Source organism: Lygodium microphyllum, chromosome 13 (genome assembly GCF_053477565.2).
Source record: "Lygodium microphyllum isolate KBCC chromosome 13, Lygodium_microphyllum_v1.1.10, whole genome shotgun sequence".
Classification (NCBI taxonomy): Eukaryota; Viridiplantae; Streptophyta; class Polypodiopsida; order Schizaeales; family Lygodiaceae; genus Lygodium; species Lygodium microphyllum.
Genome location: NC_141147.1, coordinates 60,739,574 through 60,767,433, shown reverse-complemented (window position 1 = coordinate 60,767,433; position 27,860 = coordinate 60,739,574). Strand labels below are relative to the sequence as shown.

General features: G+C 41.8%; 1 protein-coding gene across 3 annotated transcripts in view; it reads right to left on the bottom strand.

Annotated features, from left to right (window-relative positions):
- LOC148026679 (uncharacterized) overlaps window positions 1-27,860 on the bottom strand; it is a 107,423-nt gene that overhangs the window by 68,416 nt on the left and 11,147 nt on the right. For all 3 annotated transcript variants that reach the window (XR_015692866.1, XM_087691147.1, XM_087691148.1), the window contains 4 exons: window positions 3,460-3,603; window positions 3,200-3,313; window positions 2,912-3,115; window positions 2,292-2,762 (listed from right to left, as the gene is read on the bottom strand). Coding sequence is in view for 2 of the 3 variants with exons in the window: in XM_087691147.1 (XP_087547273.1) it covers window positions 2,292-2,762; window positions 2,912-3,115; window positions 3,200-3,313; window positions 3,460-3,603 (933 nt within the window). In the remaining variant the exon portion in view is untranslated. The remainder of the gene's footprint in view (window positions 1-2,291; window positions 2,763-2,911; window positions 3,116-3,199; window positions 3,314-3,459; window positions 3,604-27,860) is intronic.

Here is a 27,860-nt window from a genome sequence, read left to right as displayed (position 1 = left end):
GTGACCTTGAGTTATGTATCTTTAGCCTTTGATCGACATTGTCACCAAAATGGCCAGCTTTTTGGCAATGTTGGCAACAACAGTTTTTCTTGGTACATTCTACCATCCTAGTCTGAGTTGTGACTGAGAGTTTCCTTGTGACTCACTAGGTATCTAATTTTGAGTTTGACCATTCTTGCCCTTCTCTTTCTTCCCCTTTTGAGAAGTGGAAACAAGGGGCCCCTCTATAGGTGAGAAAGAGAAAATTTTAAGAAACTGTCTGTTCAGCACCTCGCAAAAATCTACTCTCACAAGCCACCAAACAGCCATCATGCATAAGAACTACACCAATGCCATTCCCATATTCATCACACTATACCATAAGAGCTTTTTGGAGATCAAGAAAGACCAGAACCGGATCCAAAGTAAGGTTTTCCTTCAATCAATTAAAGGCTGAAATCTCTTTTTCAGCCCATCTGAAAGGCACTCTCTTCTTCTATAAAGCATGAAGAGGAGAAGCATTTTTTGCAAAGTGGAAAATTAAAATCTTGTACTAAGAATATAATCCAAGAAAGTTAGCAGCATCATGTAGATTCGACAAATCTAACCAAGTACGAATGGCCTCCACTTTAGCTAGATCCATCCTAATAGCATCTCTGCTAGCCAATAGCTTGCATAGTAGTTCGAGGAGAAACACATGCAATGGCAACCTCTAGTCTGACACCAGCATAACCCAAGCACACACCCTAGTCATACGCCTTACATGTAGACTTGTTCGAGGAATGGCTTCAAGTGTTTGCCACGAAGGAGGAATTGGCGAAGACCGGAATCCTTGGACAAGTCATAAGCCACTTCTCTCTTGGAGCACAACTACATGATTGGCTTCATTCTAGCATGCACAGTGTTAGAATAGCGTGGAGCAATGGAAGCAAAGAGATAGAGCTGATAGAACTACTATAAACACAAAGAACTCAACAAAAGAATAAGAATACATGAACACGTAGAAAATGAACTCAGAAAATAGAATCCATATACCAAGGCTCAAGAGTGTGCACAAAGGCATAGGCTGTGAGCAGCCAGCAGAGTGCTCCCAATCTTCCTCTCTCCAATAGGATGTTGTGTATTCATATTAGATGATAATGAAGTGGAGGAGAGGAAGCCAATAAGTAGGCTATGCAAATACAAAATAAGTAGCAGGTCGGCCAACATTAAATGCACCAAAGTATAATAAACTATAAAATGATGAAAGACACACCATGGTACATACAACAAGGACAATCAAATAGGATCATGGATACCCACGCAATGGGTGATCAAGCCACCACCAAGATGCCTCAGAGAGACATTGATGTTGATCGTACCAATCCTCCACAACAGCGAGTGGAAATATTTGTGTCTCAATGCCTTTCACAAACTAGCTCCACGAAAAGCACTATCAAGGATTTCCCACCTTTGGCCAAACCACCAAAGTGTCTTCCCATGTGGGAATAGATTTGGTGTAAAGACTGCTCTATGTCATCCCATTATGAATTGAAAGGAAAACCAACTCCAAGATTTGAATGTGCTAGATTTAGTGCCTGTACAAACCCATGCTTAAGGTCCACCACACCTGCATATGGATGAGGCTTGGACGAATGCATGCCCGAGTAAGCTCAACGCCCATCACGTCACGAGCTGCCCCCCCCCCCCCCCCCCCCGGTCACATCTGTTCACGTTGTCGCGCCATCACCAGTGGCCGCTACGACGAGACGCCTCAGCCATACAGAGATACATCTCCTTAAAAGACAAACATCTCATTGATGGAGAGTTTCCTTTTTCTACTTTTTTTTTTAGATCGACGCGCTCTCTTTTTATAGGACACTATTTTACCTTTCAATCTTATATACATGTTTTTCTTCTTTTCTCATTCCAGCTGAGAAGTACACCATCATTGTATGTATTGCCTTGGTGATCTACTGGTCAAGTTCATTCTTGACTCCGTTTCTTTAAGTATATCATGTTCCCATGCATAGCCACTCTCTAATTTGCAGTGCCTTCGGAGTTTTCTTTTTTTTTTTGGGGTGGGGGGCTGGGGGGGGGAGGGGTCATTCCATTGTCATTGCAAAAAGCTAGTAAACTTCCCACATGTGGCAACTTTGTGTAATGACATTGCAAACCACTGAATAAGATTTTAAAGAATCTCTAACATTCTAAATTTTCGAAGAAAACCAACCGATCAAAGACAATTAAGATGATCTCTTCTCGTTACATTAACCTCTTTCAAAATGCCTTAGATACCCTATTCTCATTGCATTAAACTCAAAGTTTCAAACCTTGTCATGGAATGTATTTTGAGCTAAAGCTCTTTCAGCAATTTCAAGTGACTTAACAAGACCAGCAATGCTGTCTATATCAATCTCCTTATTCTGAGAAACTGAGACATCTTCAGCTAATAGGAGGGCATTTGTGCCATCATCTGCACCACCTTGCCGCTCAGCAAATGATCCTCTGGTAGGGAAAAGTTCGTCAGTGATTGTTCCTGCTTTTGACGATCTTCGAGGTGGACTAGCTCCCATTGTTGATCCTCTGCGAGATGGAGCTAAGCTGCCAGTTGCTGAGCCTCTGCGAGAACCAGCTACACTTCCACTAACAGATTCCCTTCTGGACTGAAGTACACTTCCCATCACTGAGCCTCTTCGTGAGGCTGTAAAGTTTCCAAAGGTTGAGCCTCTTCTTGACCCTGCTATATTTGAGAGCAAAGTTCCTCTCCGGGAACCAGCTGCTGCTGCCGCAAGTCTCTGACCCTGTACAAAACATTCCCCTTTGGCATCTAAGCCTACAAATAAAATGTGAGTTTATATTGTGAATTGTTTGCATACATACACCCAAGGGAAGTGACCTAGATAGAAAAAAGATCCAGTAGATAAAATATCTGCAGGGGGCGAAAACACACCAAAGCACTTGGAACACTTGCAGCAGAAGCTACAGATTCCAAATACCCAGCAGAAACCAAAAGATTGGCAATTCTGGCATCCTCCGCTGATTCTGCAGCACTGCTTCTTTGTGACACACTCACCTTGTTCTCTGAGTCTGCTGAATCAACTTTTGGAGCTTGCACGGTCTTAAAAAATGAGTCTGATATATCCCATGAATTTGCCTGGAACATGGAGAGCAATGCAAATGACTTATTATTCAAAAAAAATTTGACAAAGCAGAGAAGCTATGGTCTGCTAAGTCAAACCTGACAAGCCTCGGCTTCTGTGGGTTTTGCGGAAACCTGAACCTCTTTGCTCTTTTGAAAAGTAAACAAAGTTTGTGAACTTGAATCGGAGTAGTTATCACTTCCAACTTTCAGCTGCTCGATTGATCAGATTATTAGACTCAAGTAAAGATTTAACAAGAAGGAGATTTTGAAAATTTACTGAAAACGTAAACATTATCAGATAAGGTGCCATCATCCAACAAGCTTATGGGCATCCTCACATGCCTTAGCAAAGATACCTGCAGCAGTTTCTTGTATCTTGAGTTTCTCTCCAACACGTCCTTAACGTTTTCATAGGTGTTATTGAGAGTATGCCCTCGAAGACTGATCAACTCAAAAGTATCACTTTCCGTCAGAGCTACAGTGATAGTTTTCTCCAAGTCCTGTACCAATTCAAGAAGCACAAAAAGCACAGCTGAATACTATAGTCATTAGGTCTTCAAGGGAGCTTCCATTTTTACTAGTTGCAAGCCTGACACTATTTTAAAAAAAGAAAAAAACAAAATATATTGGCAATTGAAGTGTACTGCAGTTGCTTTTTTGTCATCTAGAATATCTCTTTTCATTTTCTGCCCAATTTGAAAACTTTCATGAAGCAGAATGTTTTCTAGAATTCATGCTGAAATTTTCTTTTAAGAGAAAATCAGCTAAAACTCAGTCCTAACTCTGTATATGTGCAACCATGCAAATTGGGGGACAATAGTACATGCATCGTCTCATATTCTCAAAGTTTATGTGCATAGGATGTGCACCTCCAAATTTTAAGAGCTTATATGAGAACAATGGACTCCCTAGTATTGCAACCTTAAGTGCATATGTTTGCCCAAATTGCCTGAGAGAGAGAGAGAGAAAGAGAAAGAGAGAGAGAGAGAGTGTGTGTGTGTGTGTGTGTGCACGCACGTGCGCGTGCGTGTGTGCTGGCAGAGCCCCAAGCATCATGGTCCGTACAACTCCACATGAAGATTCTATTTCACTTTCTTTGATTCTAGGTCTGCTAGCATATTTGGGTCGCACGCAATGCATTCCTTTTTTATGCTGCCTAAGGCATCCAGAATTATGTTGCCAAGCTTAAAGGACTTCTTCAGTGGCAGCTTGATCTTATTCAGCATGCTGATACTTTGTTTGCAGAGAATTTTGTACCTTCACATTGGGCAGTCTCTTCAGTGAACCTACCCTAATTTTTGTACTCCTTGGTGTTCCTTTCTCATGTGACTTGTAAAAGAGAGTTGAGTTTATGCATGATGGCCTAGAGTCATCTTGCATCTTCCAATTCCGTAATCTTGTAATTTTTTCGTAATTAATGCAATTACATATTTATTTATTTTTTAAAGAGAATGCTAGCAGTTCCAAGCTGATTTTGTGTGATGGAAAGCAAGAGGCTCCAAAACTGAATCATATGGCACGACCAGGCTATCTTCTATTTCTAATTCCACTCTAGTAAGCTGCCAAGGGTTGATGTCTTTCTACACCGTCAAGAGGATTTTTCAGAAATGAAGGTGACAAATAGAGGAATTTGGGAAGGAGTTGCTGAAGATGCATGCTCTGCTAAGATGTACCATTGAGCAAAAGATTTTCCTCGTCAACTCTGCCACCAGCCGCATAGGCATCCACCTGTCTTTCTAAGACATCTCTTGCCCTCCAATTCGTGGGTCACTTGTCACTCGGCCTTGCCAATCAGTCCAATAATGTCACCTCTCTCCTTGAAAATCTCAGGCTACTCATCAGCGCTAAGGTCTATTGTCACAAGTCTTTCGTCACAGGTCAAAGCTTTGTCTTCACTCACTCTCTCTCTACTATCTACTGTGTGCTTCCAACGGAGAGCTATCATATCCTTTCTCACATTTGGTATCAAAGCTCAATCCTGGTACACTCCAGCTCTCTAGGCTCGCTAGCCTCAGTCTTCAGCTCTCCAGGCCAACCACACTGCAGGCTCGCCCATATGCAGCTCCCAGTCCTGCCATCAACTGATGCCACCAGCACCAGCTCCACCCACCTGGTCTGGTCACAGTGCCCCCAATTCCACCTATGCCACCAGCATCCCTGCAGCACCAACAGCCTTATGTGCCCAGCACCAGCACCCTGTGTCCTGCGCCCAGCACCGCCTGAGTGTCGCCTGCCCCAACTCCCGCAGTCTGCAACCCCCCGCCACCAGTCTTCAGTGGTATCGCTACCTCCAAGGTCGCGTGCAGCGCCACTTGCATCTTGTGGCACCATCTGCATTTTGCTCCACCACCTGACAGCTGCTCCACCAAGCTTCTCCTGTTCCACCAGACCTGTCAACTCTCGTTAGTACCAGGCAGCCAGCATTAGAGGTAAAAGAGACATTTATTCATTTTAATTCAAAAGTTTGAATTACAGAGAGGGACTTTTGCCCGAGGAGTACTTTTCTACAGATGCACGTGCTTTTGGACACACAAAGTGCAGATTCTTGAGATTCGGGTCAGAAATTTTTGGGCCTCTTAGGTGTTTAGAGGCCATTGGCACATGTACTGAAGGTTCAGTCTGAAATAGACTGAAATTGTACATTCTGGACGGCAAAATTTTGGGGCTTTTGTATTGGTTGTGTTGCTGAGCACTGTTTGTGCGTTGGACAGTTGTGATCAAGTGTGACATACTTTTGCTAATTACAGCTTGGTATATGCTGTAATTTCTGAAAATTTGCAGATTTCCAGGTTGTTCCAGCTTTGGTTCTCGCTTTTGTATTCTTTGAAACAATGACATTTACCATGGCCAATCAAGGACAGAATGATGTATTCACATATGTATCCAACGAGGATAGATTGGGCAGCAATAACTACTCTCTATGGTCCTTCATGATGAAGAACTTGTTGATTGCAAAAAATCTTTGGGATTATGTTAGTGGTGAAGAAGTCTGTCCCGGAGTTGTGGCTCTTACAACACCTCCCCCAAGCGGACGTGGTCAAAGGCCCACTCGAGCTCAGCTACTTCCCCAAAGATCAGTAGCACAAAAGGCTTGGGACATACGGGATGCTCAAGCATTGTCACTAATTGCATTAGCAGTCCAGCGGTCCATAATCCCATATATAAGGTCTGATGCTTCTTCATGAGAAGCATGGCTCATACTTGAGCAGATGTTTGCTGGAAAAACTGAGACGCATCTCTTTTTTGAAAAAGGATCTTGAGAATGTAAAGATGGATGAAGGTGAGGCCATGCACAATCATCTTAACAAAATTCGGGACTTGCGTGAGAAGTTAATGAATGTAGATGAGTATTATTCTAATGCACAGATGATCTCTAATACTCTGAATTCCTTGCCACCCTCTTATCTAGCCTTTCACATAGCCTTAAATCTCACCATCATGAGACTTTCTCCGTAGCCACTTACCTTTCTTCAGTTGGTTAGTTTGCTCCTAGACGAAGAGCAAACAAGAAAGAACAATAGGGTGTAGAGGTTTTTATGGCGAGACTAAAGGGCAAAGACGGCCAGTCTAAAAATGCTCCACTGAGTTATGGAAGTTCAAATACTTCACAAATCAACAAAAAGTAGGGGGCACACAAACCAAGAAGGGCAAGTGCCATTATTGTAAGAAACCAGATCACTACATCATGGAATGTAAGAAGCACATTGCCAAGGAGAAGAAGTTAGGGATGTCTATTTCTAATTCACCTTCTACTACTATAGAGTCCACATCTTTTGTTGTAGACCATGACTATTGTTTTTACACTTGCAATTATGATTCTTCTTGGGCTGATAGAGCATTTAGCTCTACTAAGGATGCTAGCACTTGGTTCTTTGACAGTGGTGTTTCTAAGCACATTACATCCTGTAAGGATTTATTTTCCTCTATTATTGCAGCTCATGTTGGCAAATCTGTGCAAGGTGCCAACAATGCATCTTACCCTGTTAGAGATGTTGGAGAGATTGTCTTGAAAGCCATTGATCGCTCTACTCTCCATTTACAGGATGCATTATATGTGCCAGGGAGGATAAAGAAGAATTTGTTGTCCGTTTCTTCTTTAGCAAAGTGTGGTATGCAAGTCACATTTGATGATGACAAATGCATGGTCACGGATAAAAAATTCTTGACTTTGGTATTGACTAGCACATTAGATCATGGACTCTATGAGTTAGATGCATATTCAATTGATCTGTCAGTCTATTTAGCATCTACTCCTACTCCTACTATGTCACAAGCAAAGTCATAGCATGCATGCAGTTTGATGCTTATGCAATATAGTTAGATGCTAGATGGCTTACCTCTCTTGGAGAGACCTCTTGAATATATTTGTAAGGTATGCATTTTGGAAAAAATGCATCGATTCCCTTTTCCTCATGATGTTACTTTTAAGACTACAGTCAGATTATAGATTGTGCATTCGGATGTATGTGGACCCATACAGACAAAGTCATTTGGTGGATGTTATTATTTCGTCACCTTCATTGATGACTTTACTTGTTTTTGTTGGGTCTACTCATTGGTGAAAAAGTCAAAGGTATATGATGCATTTTTAGCTTTTGTTGCACTTGTTGAAAATCAATCTGGCTACAAGATTAAGACTCTCCGTTTGGATCGAGAGGGGGAATACATGTCTTCTTTGCTAAATAATTTTTTAAAGCAAAAGGCATTGCCCATCAATATACTACTGCATATACTCCACAGTAGAATGGGGTTGCAAAAAGGAAGAATCGGTCACTCATGGAGATGACCAAATGCATGCTGAAAGCTAAGAATCTACCAAAAGGCTTTTGGATGGAAGAAATTATGTATGCTTGTCATGTTTTGAACAAGTGTCCTACCAAGGCACTGAAAAATGTCATGTCTTTTGAGACTTGGAACAACTCAAATGGCCACTTTCGTACTTTTGGGTGTCTTGCATATGCTCATATTCCCAAAGTACTAAGAAAGAAGTTAGACAACAAGGTTGTCAAATGCATTTTTATAGGATACAGTAGTGAGAGCAAAGGATACAAACTGTATGACCCTGTTTCCAAGAAAGTCTTTGTCAATAGGGATGTTATTTTTTATGAGAAATCAGATAATTTGCTGGTTTTGACACATATCAAGCTGCAAATGATGTGTTTAAAGGGCTGCTGCCCATTTCTTTTAGTGATACAATTGGAGTTTCAATACATGAACAAAATGTTCAGCTAGCTGTAAATTAAGCAATGAAGAAATTCAGGCTATGGCTGATCTGAATATTCAGCAAGATGCTGAATTTGAGATTTAACAAGAGCTTGTACATAATCGGGAACCTAGGAAAATGCCTAGATGGTACTTGGAAACTATGAAAGATTATCATTTGGATGCTCCTATTGTTGGTGTACTGGAAAACAAGCACGTCTGCATGATCATGCTAACACAATGCAATTTGTTATAGCAGCACACACACACTTGATGATGAGGAGCCTGATTGCTTTGAGGATGCACAACAGAGTGTGCATTGGAAGGTAGCAATGCAAGCTGAATTTGATTCTATCATAAAGAATCAAACATGGGATTTAGTGGTATTACCTGTTGGAAAGAAAGCCATTCGCACAAAATGGGTTTATAAGCTTGAAGAAAAGCGGATGGATCCGTTGATAAGTACAAAGCCAGGCTTGTGGCAAAAGGCTATGTGCAAAAGAAGAGCATTGATTATGAGGAAACATGCTCCTACATCCGGTATGACTACCATTCACTGTATGGTTGCTTTGGCTACCCATTATGGTTGGATTGTGCACTAGCTTGATATTAAAACTGCATTTTTACGTGGGGAACTTCAAAAAGAAGTGTATGTTTAGCAGCCCATGGGTTTTGCAATTGAGGGATCTGAACACTTGGTATGCAAGATGAAAAAGGATTTATATGGTTTAAAGCAAGCTCCACAAGCTTGGTATGCAAAAATTGATGCCTTTTTACTCAGCCAAGGGTTCATTAACATCCCATCAGAGACTCTTTGCATATGCAAAGAGGGGGGATCCTTACTGGTCATTTGTGTTTATGTAGATTATCTTTTGCTCACAGGGACACATGTTGATTAGATTTCAGCATTCAAGAAAAATTTGCATCAAACTTTTGAAATGTCAAATTTGGGGAATTTGCATTACTATTTGGGCATTCAGTTTATTCATGATACTAGAGGCATTGGATTGTCACAGTCCAAATATATTGGTAAACTCCTTAAGAGATTTGGCTTCCAGGATTGCAAGCCAATTAGCACACCGATGGGGACTGGACTCAAGCTGCCTTTGCATCATGACAGTGATCTATTTGATAACATATGCTCCAACAGTTGGATGTCTCATCTATTTATGCAACACAAGCCCAGATATTCAGTTTGCAGTTTCAAGCCTGAGCAGATATATGCACAGCCCGTGCATGTCATATTGGCAAGCTGTGAAGTGTCTTTCGTTACTTGCAAGGTACTAGGACTCCTAGATTGCTTTATGCCAAGGGGGGACCGCTGCAATTACATGCTTATAGTGATTCAGATTGGGCTGGTGATTTTGATTCATGTAACTCTACGAGTGGAAACTGTTTCTTTCTTGGCTCATCTTGCATCTCTTGGCTTAGCAAGAAACAATCCATTGTTGCCACATTGTCTTGTGAACCTAAATACAAAGCAGCTTTCACTACCACAGTTGAATGTGTATGGTTGAGACGCTTGTTGACTGATCTTTATGTATCTATTACGAAGCCTACTCCTTCGTTTTCTGACAATCAGAGTGCCATTGCAGTGGCACAGAACACAGTGTTTCATACATGAACAAAGCACATAGAGATCCATTATCTCTTTGTCAGAGAGAGGCTACATGCAAGAGATGTCAACCTTGTCTATTGTTCTACCACCAGCAATGTGGCAGACATCTTCACCAAAGCTCTTCCTTGCGACAAATTTGAAGCATTACGCAATGCTTTAAATTTGATTTCCTTTGGTGGACGATCCTTGTATTTGATCACTTTTCACTCCAAAGGGGTTTGTTGGGTTTGACTCACACCTATGCTCACAAAAGAGTGTCGCCGATCCGTAGTAGGACACTGGGGCACTTTTTACTCTCCTTATGACAGGTTTTTCTCCAAAGTTATATTATATTTCTATTTTATGTGTTTATGTTACACAGTTCAGTTACTTACCGTGTTTTACACCTTTTGGGTGTAAATGCACCTTAACAACCCTAAGGTCTAAGGGTTGTACTTTGTACTTTCACTTACACTTGGGAATATATTGGGAATGGTGTTGTGTCTTCACTCTCACTCTCTCTAGTGTCTATTGTATGCTTCCAGTTGAGAGCTGCCATATCCTCTCTCACATTTTGATCTAAGAACGAATCACAATCTAATTGCAAAAAACTGATCAGTAACTAATGCAAAAACTAATCCCAAAAGTGACCATAAACAGTACTCAATTTGATCAAAAACTAAGCCGAAACCAATCAGAAATTTTGTCCCAAAACCGAGGTAAAAGCTCATGCTAAACTAATCATAAACTGATGCAAAAGTATAGTTTTAGTACCTAGGTGAAACTCGTACTCATATGCATACATCTCACAGTGACTAGTACACTGAGAAGTGACCTCATGGCAAACATACTGTCAGCACAGTACCTTGGATGCATGTTGCATACATCCGAGATCCACTACATACGAGAGCTTTCCACAACTAGTGGAGTGGAAGTGCTACCTCCCCCTTGAGCATCAGGCAATATTCCCGAACCCTGCCTTGTTGAACCTAATTGACCTCAAACTAAAGTTGGCTCTAACTGAAAGGCCTCTCGGTAAAGTTGCAACAACTGAAGATGGTGTGCCAAGTCATCCTCTTCCATCCACTTTGTATCTATTGGTGAAACAATGTTGAAGCTACACCAAAAAGCATATAGAAACTTTACCTCTAACTGTACTTGCCTCGAAACCTCCACTAGGTTGTAGGCCTTTCTTTCCCTTAAGCATTGCGATGTATTATACTTTCACATTGTTGCAATTCTAACTTAACTAATATGCAACATTGCATCCAATTGACTAGCCCCTCATGTGTACTTGACATGCTAGGAGCACCAGATGCATTAGCAAACATTCTTGTTTGCTTACTTTGGACCATTGCAATGTGACTGTGCATGGAAATTTGCATACCACCAGTCATACCAAGACACATTTTCCCATACATTGTATGCATTACTAGCAACATTTTCCTCATGACCAATACTATACGGAGCATTTGCATGACCAACATTAATACCATGAGTCCCAAACACAATGCATTGCAAACTTGCCACTTTGTGCCCCCGATATCATGCCAATATTGTTATACATGGGGTTATGCATATTAACAGCCATACCCGGATACATTGGGCCTTGCACACCATGCATTGGTTGCTACATATAATAAGGAGTTGTGCCATACATCCCCGTACGCAGTCCCTAACCCACCATAGCATGGAAACTAGTGCCACCATGAAAGTACCTTCACTGCCCATCATTGCGTGGCCAAAAAGCATTGGATCGGCACTTCCAAGTTGGCCTTGCATATGCATCAATTGCCCCATTGGCATCATTTTCTTATGCTCACTACCCACATTTAGAACATCATGCTCCTGTATTGGCTCTTCCTTCGGTGCATCTTACTGTCTGGAAGCTCCCTCCTCTAAGGGGTTCAAAAAGCATATGAAGTAAGGATCATTTGCCAATCACACATTAACATTTCAGCTGTTGTTCTTAGCTTATCTTTACACTGGTCATTAAATTCCTTTTTCTCTTGCTGGTCATCAACTTCAAGAGACCTAGAAGGACCCACCTCTTGTCCCACTTGCATGGGCAAGTTTTGCTAAGTGGCAGCCTTCTAATCCCATTTTCCAAGATTATCTAGCTTATTAATTTAACTTTCTTAATATTAATTTTGATAATTATTTAAAATTATTCTAGCACTCATAAAATTAATTCCACCTGCCAATAAGTATTGCTAGGCCAATTTGTCTTCCAAGTATCCCTAAGCGGTTATTGACCCTTAGATTGGCATTAATTAATTAATTAATTAATACCTAGTCTTTAATGTCACCACTGACATTAGTGGCTAATAAATTGGTCTAAGCCCAAATCTGACACCGAGTAACACCCATGCATCCTAGGGATCCTTGGCTTATTACCATGAAATAACTGCCATGTGTATCACATGTGCTAAACAACCTTGCACATTTGATTGATATCTTACTTAATGTTATCAGAAAGATTAAAGCATCTCAAAATTTCACGTTCCCATGACACAGATTAGGTTTGATCCTGACATAGAGCTCAACATTAGAGATAGACTGGCAGCCTTGGAGGTGTCACCTCTGGCGTATTGACTTCTAACCACCAATGTACGCATTCAAAGACACGATACAAGCAACTCGCAAGCACTCCACCAAGAGTTACAATAGTAACACCATTGGGAAAAGGGTGTTTCAGGGTCAGCTTTAGCACACGAGAGCAGTCTATAGCGGTGCTTGCTACCAACCCATTAGACATTCGAATTGCAGCTGCCTTCTTTGATAGATGGATCGAGCACAAGGATTATTCCACACTTAGAGATGGCACAGCTATCACGGTGTCACACGAGCGGTGATCAAGGAAAATCCTCTCACACAACCACAAGACACAAGAGAAAGAAGCACTGGTATATGTTAGTGGCTTAGTGCTAGCCTCCAATAACTCGAAAATCAATAAAGATGATAGTGAGAATGTTGAAACATGTCTAAGTTAGAGAAGGATCACATGTCATTTCTGAATATGTATGTTGATTACTTCTCTCAGCCACTTCCAAGGCAGCTACTACCTAAAAGGCTAGAAGATTATGGCATAGATCTTATCCCTAGAAGTAGGCCACCTAATAAGCCACCCTATAGATGTCAATGCAGCCCAATAGAAGAAGATTTATGAGTTAGGTAAATGAGCTATTAGAAAAAGGGCTAATTCATCCAGCTCATCTCCTTTTTATTCTCCAAGGCTTTTGGTGTAGAAAAAAGATGGTTCATGGCATATGTGCATTGATTATCGTGCTTTGAATAAGATTACAATAAAGAATCGCTTTCCGATTCCTCGGATTGATGATGTTATGGATAGATTACAAGGGACAACCATATTTAGCCGTATAGATTTGAAAAGTGGGTATCATCAGATACGCATTAGACTGGAAGATATGCCTAAGACAGCTTTTAGGATATCTTTTGGATTGTATAAGTTTCTTGTTATGCCTTTTGGACTTACAAATGCACCTGCCACTTTTAATCGGATGATGGATCATATCTTCATGCCACATAGAGGATTTGTGGGCACTTTCTTTAATGACATGATTGTCTATTCAAAGAACGAGGCAAAGCATAGAAAACACTGGACATTATGTTCAATGAACTACGTGAGCATAGGCTGGTTATCAATGACAAGAAAAATAAATTCTTCTTGCATGAAATCCACTTTTTGGGGCATATTGTATCGGCTAATGGTATTCGCATGGACCCTGCAAAGGTTGAGGCAACATGATCATGGCCACCTTTGAGGAATGTACATGAGATCCACAACTTCTTGGGTTTATGTTCTTACTATCGGAAGTATGTACATGGGTTTGCTGAAATTGCATCTCCATTGCATGCCTTGTAGAAGAAGGATGTGCCATTTAGATGGACATCAGTAGTCCTGGCTGTCTCTGCACTCTTACCTCCTTTACCATTTTAGCATTTGAAAAGTTGACGGAAAAGATGACTTTAGATCCTGTGCTTGTGTTGTCTGATCTAAGGAAGTCATTCATAGTTCAATTGATGCATGTGGTAATAGCATTAGGGCTGTTCTTATGTAGGATGGCCAAGTTGTGGCTTATGACAGACAAATTTTCCTCAGTGCAGAAAAGAATTTGTAGGTCTATGAGAAAGAGCTCTTGGCTATAATCCATGCACTGTTTACGTGGAAACATTATTTGTTGAGGGCTGATTTTACAGTGCAAACAGACCATCAAACTTTGAGGTACTTTCTGACAAAGACAAAGTAGTCAGAGAAGGATATGAGATGGGCAAATTTTCTCTCTATGTTTCGTTTTCAGATTATACATATTGATAGTAAAAAGAATGTTGTGGATAATACACTATCACGTAAGCCACAAATTTCAGCCATTAGCATGGTTTATCACATTGAATTGAATGCCATGAAAGAGCAATATTTTGTTGATTCGAACTTTGCTAATGTTTATGATTAGCTTTGCAATGGCCAAAGGCATAAACACTTTGTGCTAAGAGATGGATTTCTAATTATGCATGGATGACTGTGTCACAAAGCAGTTAAGACCTAGAGTTATCACTGAAAGTCATGCTCCTCCATATGCAGGACACAAAGGTATTGATGCCATGGTCAAGGTAGTGGAACATTTCTTTTATTGGCCAGCTTTGAGAGATGATGTAGAACAATTTGTTAAGACATGCATCATATGCCAGGAGGTAAAGCATGGTAGACAAAAGATTCTGGGTTTGTTGTAGCCCTTGCCTATTCTAGATAGGCCTTGGCAGAGCATTGCAATGAACTTTATTTTTTAGCTTTCTAAGACACCTACGAGAAATGATGGGATATGGACTATCATTTTTTGCAGGTTTAGTAAACAAGCCCATTTCATTTCGGTGAGGAAGAAAATAAAGGCTGATCATGTAGCACAATTGTTTTTATAGCACATCTTTTAAGTATCATGGTACGCCAGAGTCGATAATTAGTGATTAAGACCTCGATGATCGATTTATTTTGGAAGGGGTTAATTGAGAATATGGCTACCACGCTGAAATTCTTATCATCTTTCCATCCACAGACAAATGGTCAATCTGAGGAAGCAAATTCCACAGTGTTAGATCTTTTGAGGTGCTACGGGCAAAGCTTCATTTAAGGTAGTTGAGGGTGACAAGAAGATACCATGCATTTTACAAGTATAAGATCTTTGAGGCTAATTGTTATGTGGAAAACTTAGATGTAACCTATGCAAAGATAAAATATGCACTTCAAAGATCGCAAGAAAAGTAAAGAGGGTAGCTGATCGCCACAAAAGTGCTCTACAGTTTGTAAAAGGTGATTATGTATTGTTGCATTTTGAAAAGGCAACACTGAAAAATATGAAAGGAAGAGAAAGATTGTATCCAAAGTTGAGTAGGAGATACTATGGGCCCTTCTAGGTGTTCAAGAAGATCAGTGATGTGGCATATCGACTGAAATTACCTCCACATTGGCAGATACACAATGCCTTCCATATCAGTTTGTTAAGGTCTTTTCATGGTGATGTGCCAGAGGATATGTTTGTTGAAATTCAGCTTGAGGTTGAGGAGCTGGATGAGATTTTGGTACCCAAGCAAATTTTGGCACACAAGGAAAGAAAGATCAAAGGTAAAGTTTTCAAGAGATAATTGGTGAAATTTCACAATTATTTACCAATGGATGCCAAATGGATAGAAGAGGAGGACTTGGCAGACCATTCTCAGTTGTTGCAACTTTACCTAGATGCCTTTTAGTTAGAGCTGACTTTAATTCGGGCTCCATCAAGTTCAACAGAGCAAGGGTCTGCAGTATTGCCTGAGATAATTGGTGAAATTTCACAATTATTCACCAATGGATGCCAAATGGATAGAAGAGAAGGACGTGGCAGACCATCCTCAGTTGTTGCAGCTTTATCTAGATGCCTTTTAGTTAGAGCTGAATTTAGTTCCGGCTCCATCACGTTCAACAGAGCAAGGGTCCAAAGTATTGCCTGATGCTCAAGGGGGAGGTAGCACTTCCACTCCTCCACTCATGGAGAGCTCTCGTATGTAGTGGATCTCGGATGTATTCAGCATGCATCCAAGGTACTACACTAACAATATGTTTGCAGTGAGGTCACTACTTAGTGTATTGGTCACTGTGAGATGTATGCAGATGAGTATGAGTTTCACCCGAGCACTAGAACTATACTTCTGCATCAGCTTATGATCAATTTGGCATGAATTTTGCCTCAATTTTGAGATAAAAATTCTGATCAATTTCAGCTCAGTTTTTAATCAACTTGAAACCGTTCATGGTCACTTTTGGGATCAGTTTTGCATCAGTTTTTGCAATGAGTTTATGGTCACATTTGTAGCAATTTGTGATCAGTTCTTAGATCAGCAAGTGATCAGTTTATGATCAGATTATGCTCAGTTTTCAATGGTTTACATCTCATTCCATGGACAACAACATATGTTATGATGTCATTGATATTTTCGCCATGGTTTATGCTTGGTTATGCTATGCTATGGTTTGGTTTTGCTAGATGAGTTGAGCTCATGAGAAATAGACATGTGACATGATAATCCGGTAATGTTTTAAAGATTCTTTGCGAGTCTTATCTTATGTTATGATTGGCTGGTAATTTTCAACATGTGTTGGACATATGGAATGGTTGAGCAATAGTGTGCAATGTTGTGTTAACTATGATACCTTGTGGAGATTCCAATCCACTATTTTGCTTTCGATGCATCTTGCAGTGCAATCGAGAAAATTTGTAAAGATTTTAAGGGGGAGGGCTGTCATGAGGACATGTACTTTTAAAACCTCACTTAATATGTGGATTAATTTTTAATCACATGGTTAAGTAAATCTTGCACATGTGAGATGTAACTAGGGATAGAGTAAATTTACGAGCCCGGGACCTGAGTAAATCACCAGATGTCAAAGGAAAAAGTTGTTATAAGTTATGCCGCACAGGTACTTGGTGGTATCTAGTGCTAGTTGTTGGCCTAGGTCATTCATTTGGCGATAAGTGTCAATTGGTGACACTACAAAAGTAGCATTTAATGGTACCTAATGCCAATTTGATGGTCAAAGATGGTGCAGAGATAGTGTAGAATGGAAGTTGCCTAGCCAATCTAATTATTGGCTGGTCAAATTATTTTTCAAGGTACCAAATTAATTATTAGATTAATTTTCAGTATTTAAAGACTGAAATTTAATATTAATTATGGATAATACTAGAAAAACATTTGGGAAGGCTGCCACCTATCAAAAATGCCCATGCAAGATTGGAAAAAATCTTTAGAGGCTAGAGAGGTATTTTAGTATATTCAACCTACAAGAGAGAGAGAAAGGAGATGCTGCTAGTTTGATTTGCAGCCATTGGAGAACCTTCTAAAGCAGCCAAGGGTAGAAGAAGACCAATCAACAGTAGGTGATAGCATCTACAGGCTGCTCAGACAGGGTAACAGTAGTAAATGACTAATGTTCTTCAGTTATTTGCATTTACAAGCTACTAAGACAGGGCAATAACAATAAATGACAGATTTCCTTCAGTTCTTCGCGAGAAGAAAGTTTGAATTTTCTCTCTCCTCGGCATTCTCTCTCATCTCCCAACCTTTCTATAGCCTTGCTCCAAAGATTATAACATTCAAATCACCAAAAGCTAAGAAATTTCAGATTTCTCTACTGTAAACCCTAATTTGCAGCAACAGAAATTAGGGTTTAGCAACAGCCTCAAGAAGCGTGCCAAAAATTGGGAGCTGCAAGACTTAGATTTAACAAAACTGAAGCTTTTTTTAGTCAAATTCAAGTGGGGAGACCAGCAAATCAATGAATTTAGGGCATTTTCCATCTCCATCAAAGCGAGTGAAGGCCAATTAACTGCTTGAATCAAGGGACAAATCAGATTGAAGACTTGCTGGTCATTTTGGACAGCGAGGGGAGTTGGAATACCGAAAGGGATTGGGAGAATCTCATTGTACCTCAACTTCTTCCTCAATTAAGTTAAATAAATATCAAAAGAGGCACCAATTTTGGGGCCAACAAGGTGTCCATTGTCCAAGATTGTAAGTTAGTTTACATTTCTCAGTTTTGCAATAAAGGTTACTATTGTAACTAACTTGTACTTAGGGAATTACCACCCATCCACGGAAGGAAGGCCGGTTTCAATTGCTATGATTCTTCTCTATTTTCAGGAGCTTGTACGATCGACCTCGACATTAGGTTCTCTCCGAGGCACCTTGGTGGTGGCTTGCGCACCCACTGCTTAGGTATCCATTATTCTACTCTAGTGTTCCTTATTATATTTACTATGATGGGACATTATCATTATATATTGTATCATATCACCCATAATCTGAGAGAGGGTGTTAGCAGATATGTCAGTTTATAGTTGAGTTTGTGCATGTCAATGGACTAGGGCACCAAGATACTGTCCTGATTATTTAGGCATTTTTCTTGGCATTTTATGATGGTCATTTTAGCATTTATTGCTGGCCGACTTGACATGAATTATGGCATTATTTTTGCCTATTTATTCAGGCTTCTCCTTCACATTCATTGATCATTCATCACCTGACTGGTTCTGGAGGAGGGAGAGGAGCAAGTGACAGTGCCTTCACAGCTGGTGATTCACATTGGTTCTATATTGTCTCATATCTTGGTATATGGATTCCATTTCCCGAGTATCTCTTTGCTTCTAAGTTCCTTGTGCAATGTTCTTTTCTTTTGCAATATTTCTCTTTCTCTTTTCTTTGTCTCTTGTGTTCAACAGTTTATTACAACAATTTTCCACACGCTTCCATCACCACATCCACTTCTGACAAGTTTGGGGATTATTGACTCACATAGTCAAAGTAGAGCACTAATGCTACCCACCTTCAATGGAGGACTTGAAGCTCCCAATCCAAGCAATTTCAGCTCGTGGTTTTTTCTAGGGAAATACTCCCTGACTCGGGACGCTCCTGCTCATCACATCAAACCTCAACATTGCTGGCTCCACGCTCCAGCATTGCACCATCACTCAGTCACTGCTATTTTTGCTCCATCTGTTGTTCGTACGTTCGATTCTACCTGCACACGCATCAATGCTACCCACGACCATAGAACAATTGAAGCCACACAACCACTCTATCTCCAGCTCAGAGGGTTTGCAAAGTGACTAAGTCTATGTGCTGCAATAAGAAAAAAAACAGTCGCCTGTCAAAACCCTAAAGAGGGCAACCATAGCTATCAAGCTTCAAGCTCTTGCTTCATTTCCTTCTCTCACTTCTCTGGCTCAAATCATGTCACTGACTCTCTAATCTGCTCCAATACTCAGTCTTCAGCAACAAGCATTCAAGTTATTTACCAGCAAGGAGGGGATATCTTGATAAGATTCTCAAGCATTTCAAGCAACAGTGTCCATTGACACCCATCTAGTGCTTTTAGCACTTATGCCATTTAACATAATCAGCTTTGCCTTTGATCAAAACTGATTTTTTTTGCAACTCTAGCATCAAATCAAGTAGGTGAAGACTCAGATTTACGAGATCTTGAAGATTCCAACTTCAAGGGCATTATAGTCACCAAATCATCTAGCATCACTTGGTACTAATCACCTAGTGCTTCTTAGCACTTGTGCTCAACTGAAATTTGAATTGTTTGGAGCTGATTTGCTGTTGATCTTGCAATCTCAAAATGGGCAAGGATTCACGGACATCCCGATTCAATGGAATTAGATTCCATACATGGCAAATTGGAATCAAACTGATCCTAATGAAGAAAGGCTTGTGGTCAATCACAAGTGGTCAAGAGAAGAAACCAAGGGAAGCTGCACTTTTAGTTTTATGGGATAAAAATGATAATAAGGCTCAAGCTATTATCAAGCTCGAACTTGATGACAGCTACATTCATCATGTTGATGATTGTGAAACCTCTTACGCGACTTGGTTACAAGACTGCTTCATAATCGGGGCTTTTTGCCTTGGGACACTTTGTTCTGAGGTGTGTTAATAGAATTTTCACTTTTCTCTTTTAAAAAAAGGAGGCTTTTTTAGATCCCTCAAGGTTATATGGACTTGTGGGACCAGCTTTTGAAGTCATTGCAGCCTAAAGAGCCCTTCCCAGCACTCGATTCTGATCATCCCTGGCAAGATTGGGACCTTGCAGGTCAACTCCATCTAGAAAAGGCATCAACTAATCAAGTATATCACCTTATGTTTAATGGCCGCCACTGGCTAGTCACTAAGGCCAATATTGTTTGGGGCTTGCATAGAACTCGCGATAGGGGAAAAATGATTTTTATGGAGGGTGGGTTGAATAAGACTAGGTACAAATATAAAGTCTTTCTTTGGCATGTCATGGTTGGTGGTCTACCTCTTGCCACGGCGATTGCAAAACACAGCATTTCCAATGGCTACTATTTTTTTTGTCTCACCGATGCAGAATCTTCCATCATTTTCTTTTGTGCCCTTTAACACAGAAAATCTAGGCCCTATTATTTGCTATTTTGAGGGTTCTAGTTAGCACGTCATTTTGCCCCTTTGATTGGGTCTTTGCTCCGGCCCTTACCCTTCTCTAGCACCACCACATATGAAGATTCATTTCCTTTCCTCCATTTTTAGGGTGGTTGGCATAATTGAACATCTCGGAATGCTTTTGTTTTTTATTCCACATTTGGGGTGTAGGGACGACTTGCTAAGTTCAAAAGTCTCCTACATTGGCAGCTGGACTTTATTCAGCTTCTTTCCAGGAAGGACTTGGTCCCTTGGCATACAACACCATCTTTGATGCTTCTTTACCGTGACTTTTGTACTCTTTTAGTCATCTAATTTTCTGTACTTTAGTTATTTGGTACTCTTGTCCTCATTTGATATAATATAAATTACTCATTATGAGAAAGAGAGAGAGAGAGAGAGTGTGTGTGTGTGTGTGCGCGAGCGCACATGCGCGCATGTGAGAGACTTGTAGTCATGTTGTACTTTTGAATTTTGTGTTTTGGTAATTAATACAATTACCTTCACAAGAGAAAGAAAGAAAGGGTATATTAACGTCTCTAAAAGGCCAATGTGGCCTATGAGACCAAAGCAATACATATAATGATGGTGTGTTTCTCATCTAGAGCGAGAAAATATGAAAAACATGCCTATAAGACTGAAAAGTGAAATAGTATCCTATAAAAAGAAAACATGTCAATGATCTAAAAGTAAAAGTAGAAAAAGGAAACTCTCCATCAATGAGATGTCTGTTCTCTAGGGAGGTGTATCTCTACATGGCTGAGGCATCTCAGCAGCTATCTCCTGTGGCGCTCAATAATGACTCTAATTTGTCTATGGTGTCAATGTCTAGGCCTTCGTCTGGGTGGACGTGGGCGCCTAGACTAGTTGAGTGCCACTGCTCTATCTAAAGAGACACCTACAGAAGATGAGGTCCAATGATGTACTCCTACAGGCTGTGTGACAATAGTAGTGGTATGTACCATACTCTGTCCTATAGCAATGAAAAAGTCAGTGATTGCTCTCTATCTATGTGAGCCGAGCTGTGGGGGGCCTCCTATTCTGTAGAATAGCTACTCTATGCCTCTCTAGCTTCAAGAGAAAGAAACCCAAGCACCTTTAATCTTCAAACTGCAAGATTCGTCTCAAGGGTCCAAAACCCTCTCGAAACAAGTAGTGGTATTTGCCTCATATATCATAATATACTGTGCATCAGCAAATGTAATGTTCCTCTATCTCTGGCTCTCTGTCGCATAGTGGGCATATGCATTCCTCCGTGTGTATGCCCTCCCATCTACTTGTCTTAATCCTTAGGTGGTGGGATGAGGTGCGGATCTGACCAATAACTGTGCACGATCCATGAGGCAACTATGTATCCATGTAACTAGGTCAACTGATGAAACCATCCTCGAATACTGGAAGGAAGTCGATCTAGTAGTGTGCCATCCTTGTGCCATGAGGGGAGGGGGGTCGGATCCAAGTCTTCTCCATATCTAACCTCAATATGTATGCTCTGATCACATAGTTCAGCTTACTCTAAATGGCTTAGGTCAAGTGTGGTCCATGCTATAGTGTAGTCCCAGCTATAGTCAAAGGGGGGTAGTCTGTCAATCTACAGCCCTAAATTCATCCATGTACTCATTTGAGCATACAAACAATGTCTATCACCATCTACTACTAGCTGTCTAGAAGAGGCTAGGGCTAGCCATGGGTATCTATCTTGGGGGAGCTCCCATAGTCTATGTATGAAAGTCACTGCTTGGACCAAGGCCTCAACCATCATGGGTTATGCTCCCAACTCAACTCTGATGATCTCATGTGGGGTCAAGCTCTTCGCTCGTACCATATATGAGATTTTCATGATGAGTGGTTTTTCCATATGCTCCCACCCGTCACAGTATTCCCTCTCTAGTCCATCCTGGTCTACCAAAGGCTATCTCCTCATGTGGAAGAGACTCGAATCCCAAATAGCTGCCCGATATAGGAGTGTGGGTGTAACTAGGGTGTCAAAAAGCCATAGTTTGGTGCACGGTTCATGAAACTATATGTGAGCACATTGCCTCTCCAGTGTACCTAAGGTTGCATATGCTTTTCCCAAACCAGACTCTGATGTCTCTCTCCAAGAGAGCTATGGTCCCACCAATGTGATCCCCAAATAAACATACTACCTAACCATCTCCACTAGCTCTCCATCAAAAGTAAATTGGTGCTCAGCTCTTGTCACTCAAGCTAGCTAAAGTGTTAAATACCATAACTTTAGTTTTCCCAAGGTGGTTAAGGTCTCTATCCTTGCAAAAAGCTGATAATGCATCCAAGTGTCTATTTAGTCCCTCAGGTGAGTCAGATACAAGTACAATATCATCTGCATGAAGCAGTATGGTATCAGCACTCTAGCTAGGCTAGCTCTGGCCCCACCAGTTCTATCCACATATTCTGAAATTTCATCTATGTACAGCCCAAATAGTGTCAGTGAAAGTGGGCAGCCTTGTTTCACCCCAATGGTGCTATTGACTATATCTGAGATGTCCTAGGTATCTGTTGGGTATCTCACACGCCTTACTTACGCCTACGCTCATATGGGAGTGTGCGGGTGATCACTAGGACACTGGGGCACTTTTTACTCTCGGTAGGAGAGGTTTTTTCCCCCAGATTATGTGTACTATTTTGTATGTGCTTGTGGTGCACACTTACGGGCACTTACTGTGTTCGGGTGTGAACAGCCCCTTATAACCCTAAGGTATAAGGGTTATCATTTGTACTTTCAGCTAACACTCTATTCAGTACTATTGCATTGGGTATCGTGCTCAACTCTGTCTCTCACTCTCACACTGTCTACTGCACTTCAGCTGCACCTCGATCCTCTCCCATCTGACATTTGGTATCAGAGCTGGTCAGCAGCTCTGCACAACTCCCGAGGATTCTGCACAGCTCCCGAGGACTCAGCCGCCGTCGCTAGTCAGCTCAGGTTTGGGCCTGCATCTGTCTGCCCTGTGTAGACTCGTCAGTCAGCCCATCTCCTTCCTGTAGCAGCGCCGCCAGGAGCCCCGCCAGATTGGCGCCTCTGTGCCCTAGCGCCAGCTCGTCAGACAGCGCCACCAGCTGCCTGCGCCGCCTGGACCTGGAGCTGAAGCCGCCTTGTCTGTCACGAGCCCTGCTCCTGCGTGTGCCAGTTCGTGACCAGCGCCGCCCTGTCTGCGAGAAGCTCCACCTGACGCGCCTCCTGTACTTGCAGACGCCGTCGCCACCTAACGCGCCACCTGACGCCGCCTCCTGACGCCGCCCTGTCACGTCCTTGCCAGCTGACGCCCTGTCCCGCCATCTGACGCCCTGTCCCGCCACTGGTACCCTGTCCCGCCACCTGTCTCCTGACACGCCACCAGTGCCCTGACGTGCCGCCTGTGTCCTGACGCGCCATCCTGTACCCTGTACCTGTGCGTCAGTCCAACTGTACCCAGCAGTCATTACCTCGGGAATCGTGCCCGTTGTCAACACGCAGAGGTAACATTCTGCACTTTTCTTTTACACAGGAGTTCGTGCAACAGGTTCAGGTTCAGCATTGGGAAACGTGCTGAACAGCAGGTTCAGTTTTCAGCATTGGGAAACGTGCTGTGTCAGTCTGTGACACATTGAATGCACATTTTGGGGCTTTTGTAACAGACATTTGTGACAGAAATTTTGGGCAGAAAATTTTGGGGCTTTTGATGTTTTAGTGCTGCTGAGCACTAATTGCACCTTGGGAAGCGTGCATCAGTGACAGTTTTTTTTTTGACAGAGTGCCCTTTGCACATTAATTGCAGACTTGTGTTTGCTGCAATTTCTGGAAATTTGCAGATTTCCAGCCCGTACTGCATTGACATTGCTCTATTGCCTTTTGGGAAATAATGGCAAATCAGGGAGGAGATGTATTCACCTATGTGTCCAAGGAAGACCGATTGGATGGGAACAATTATTCCCTTTGGTCTTTCATGATGAAGAATGTATTAGTGGCCAAAAATTTGTGGGATTATGTCAGTGGAGAGGAAGCACGACCGGGAGTTGTGGCTCCCGCTACTCCTCCTCCAGGAGGACGTGCAAGAGGGCAACCTCAGCCCCCTCCACCTCAGCCCGCTCAGCCACTTCCCCCAAGAACTGCAGCTCAGAAAGCTTGGGATACACGGGATGCACAGGCTATGTCGCTGATTGCATTGGCAGTTCAGCGTTCTATCATTCCTCATATTCGTTCAGCAGCTTCTTCACAAGAAGCTTGGTTGACATTGGAGCAGATGTTTGCAGGAAAGAATGAGACTCGCATCTCTTTCTTGAAGAAAGAGCTAGAGACTCTAAAGATGAATGAGGGTGATTCTATGCAGGATCATCTCAACAAAATTCAGGACTTCACAGGGGTAAAAGAAAGAATTATAGCACAATGATACTCAATCGCCAATGGAAATGAATGTATTAGTGAATTAAAGTAGAATGATCAAATGGCCACACTTATGTGCTAAAATGCACAAAACGAGTTTATATATAAGATCCTAGTACTAAATCTCTTAACCATACTAAGCAATCCTATCCCTAAACGTACTAGGTATCTTGAGTGTCCTTATTGTCCTAAGTGACAGTTTAGGCTAGCTAGGAGGTCCAAACCGAGGGACAAAGAGCATCAATGAAGAACCAATGAATGATGGCAAATTGAAGGCCTCAATACGATGGAAGAAGAAATATTAATATCATATACCACACACAAGGTCATTGAAGACAACTTAAAAGTTGGAAGTAGCAATGGCTAATATAGATACAAGATTCTTATAGATTCTTGGCACATAGAAAACATCCTACAACATTCTAGGAATGCCAAAAACTGTCGTAAACTATTCATGTCCAATGCCTTTGACAGCGTATGAAGCATTTTTGGCACACATAATTGTGCCCCTCCTTAGGTACATAAGAGATGAAGTTGAATAATTCTTTGCAAGATGTGATGTGTTCAGAAGCACCACTATCAAAGTACCAAGTAGAAGCAACATCTGAGGCAAAAAACACTTATCATGAATAGTAAGATTATACTAACATGGAATGAAGAAAGTATATCCATAATCTTGTAAAGTTATCAATCTCATTGGTGATAGCAAGACCACACAGACTCATTCTTCTTTTCTAAGGCAATGTACTCACGACATCCACTGATTTCATGCCCTGATTCATTATTGCTGCTAGCCATGGCAGACAATCAGCAAGTAATACCCACGCTAATAGCTTGTTGTCCACTTGAGCTCTGTGAAAAACCCCAATGTTTATAGAGTAGAAATTCTTCAAATTTCAGCCTTATATGCGCAATGAGTGGGCAGCAGAATTGGTTGTCAACTGGCAGGGCAAGGAGAGGTTTTGAGGGTGATGGACACTAGGGCAGCAGCAAATTGACATTGCGGCGAGACTAGTTTCAAAGAGCAAAGCACCAACAGTTTAACAGGGTGGGACAGCTGAGTGGCAACTTAATTGAAGGGCCATGTAAAACAGGGCAGGCAGCATGAGCGGGAGAGGCAATATTGCCTACGTACCATTCTTCAGTAGGGTTGTGGTGATAGAACCCTAGGTTGAAGATTTTGTAGGGTGGCATTGAGACAGCTGATTAATGGCATTTCTTGTGATAGCTCAATGGTGAAGGAGCTGCTGCAGGGTGGTGCTTATCAGGGCAATTTCTAGAGTAGCCACACCTATGCATAAGTGGTGCTCAACAAAGGTAAAGTACCCCAACTACCCCATGTTTGCATGCATGCCTTGTTAAATGTCCAACATCCATTGGAATGGCACTCCCAAGATGGCCTTGCATTTGAGTGTCTTGCCCCACGGGCACTACTTGTTTTAGCTCATTGAGAATATTGGGAGTATCTTGAGACGGTTTTGGTGAAACCTGTTGAGCTAAAACATGCTTTTCAACTTATTAGCATTCTCAAACAGCCCCAAAACACACTTAATTAATGAAAAACCCTAAAAAGGGAAGCGGTCCGAGAGAGTTTCAGTGGTCTCCCAAAAACCCTAATTTTTGGGACGCTCAGCCTTATTCCATCTATGCAGGTTTCACATTTCTCCAGTGCAGATTGCAGCCATCACTCTACCTCCACGTGGTTGTCCAGCCTTTGCAACTACTGCCACCTTTCCCTCCAGCCTCGCAGTGCCCTGGCGCCTTCTTCCAGCTGTCGCCCACTGTCTGCTGGCACCATCTCCCAGGCTGCGTTTGGCCTCCAGCTGCCATCTCCAACATCAAGTGACATCCTAGAGCCTATGTTTGCATCCTTCTGGAGCCGCCTGGCATCATCTCTCCCTTCTGCAACTATCGCCTCTGTCTTTGGTAGCCCCTGGTGTCAGCATTTTGCAGTTTCCTCTCTCTTCACATTCCGACTGGTGGCCACAGACTTAGGATCTGTCTCCGGTGGACATCACACTCCGATATTGCTCTGCCCTTGAGCACACTATACACTCTTACATTCACTTGTAGCATTCATTCACTTCAGATTTTTGTTCTCTCTCTCCCTTCTTTTGTTTGTGTTTGAGTTTTGAGCTTTGCGTTTAGGGTTTGAGTTTTGCTCTCTGTATCTGTGTCTGTCTCTTTGTGTTTCTGTCGTGGTGGTACACTCTGTGTTTCCTCAATGCAAACCCTAACAGTTTTCTTCACATGGTATCAGAGCCGATACTCTTGTAAAGAGTATCCTGTGGATATTGTGGAGAGCTAGTATTTGTGAGAGGCACACAATACGAGTCATAACCGAATCACAATGTCCCAGCCACCTTCTTCTCTAGCTCCTATGATGTCCTATCAGGCTTCTCCATCATTGGAGGCCCTGAGACGACATAATGGAATCAGTGAGGAGGACAACACTCCACTTTTACCCTCACCTTCTTTTTCTACTCCTATTCCAGATTTCACTAACATGACAGAGGAGGACATTGAGAAGTACTATCGCAACAAGTACGGTGATGTTTACACCTCTGCTACAAGCTTTGCTATCACATTTAGACCGGTTGGTGAGGCTGGCCATCTCTCCAATCATGGAGGACATACGGCATCCGGAACGTCTGGTGATCCATCTTCATCATCTTAGCCAGGTCCAATGTCAGGTTGGTACAATCCTTTTGAGTTGCATGAATCAAAACCCTCGCCTGTTTCTTCTTTTGAGATACAAGATCCAAATGACTTTGTGTATGTGAACTTTAATAGAGGGGGCTCATGAAGCAAACAGAATTCAAGTACATCTACAGCTTCTGTTTCATTTGAGCATGTCACACACTTCTCACTTGCCTCCCATCCCACCCTCTTCTATATCACACCTTGATCACCTCTCATCATCTTTCCAAAACCTTGGATTACACTCCACATCTGTATCACACACCCTAGGGGTTGGATCTTCCGTCGCTCCTAGCACCTTCTCCTTCTCTATCTCATTCTCTACCTCTTTGCACCATGGTACTTCATTAGGGGGAATGCCACCCTTTAACACAGTGCCTCTA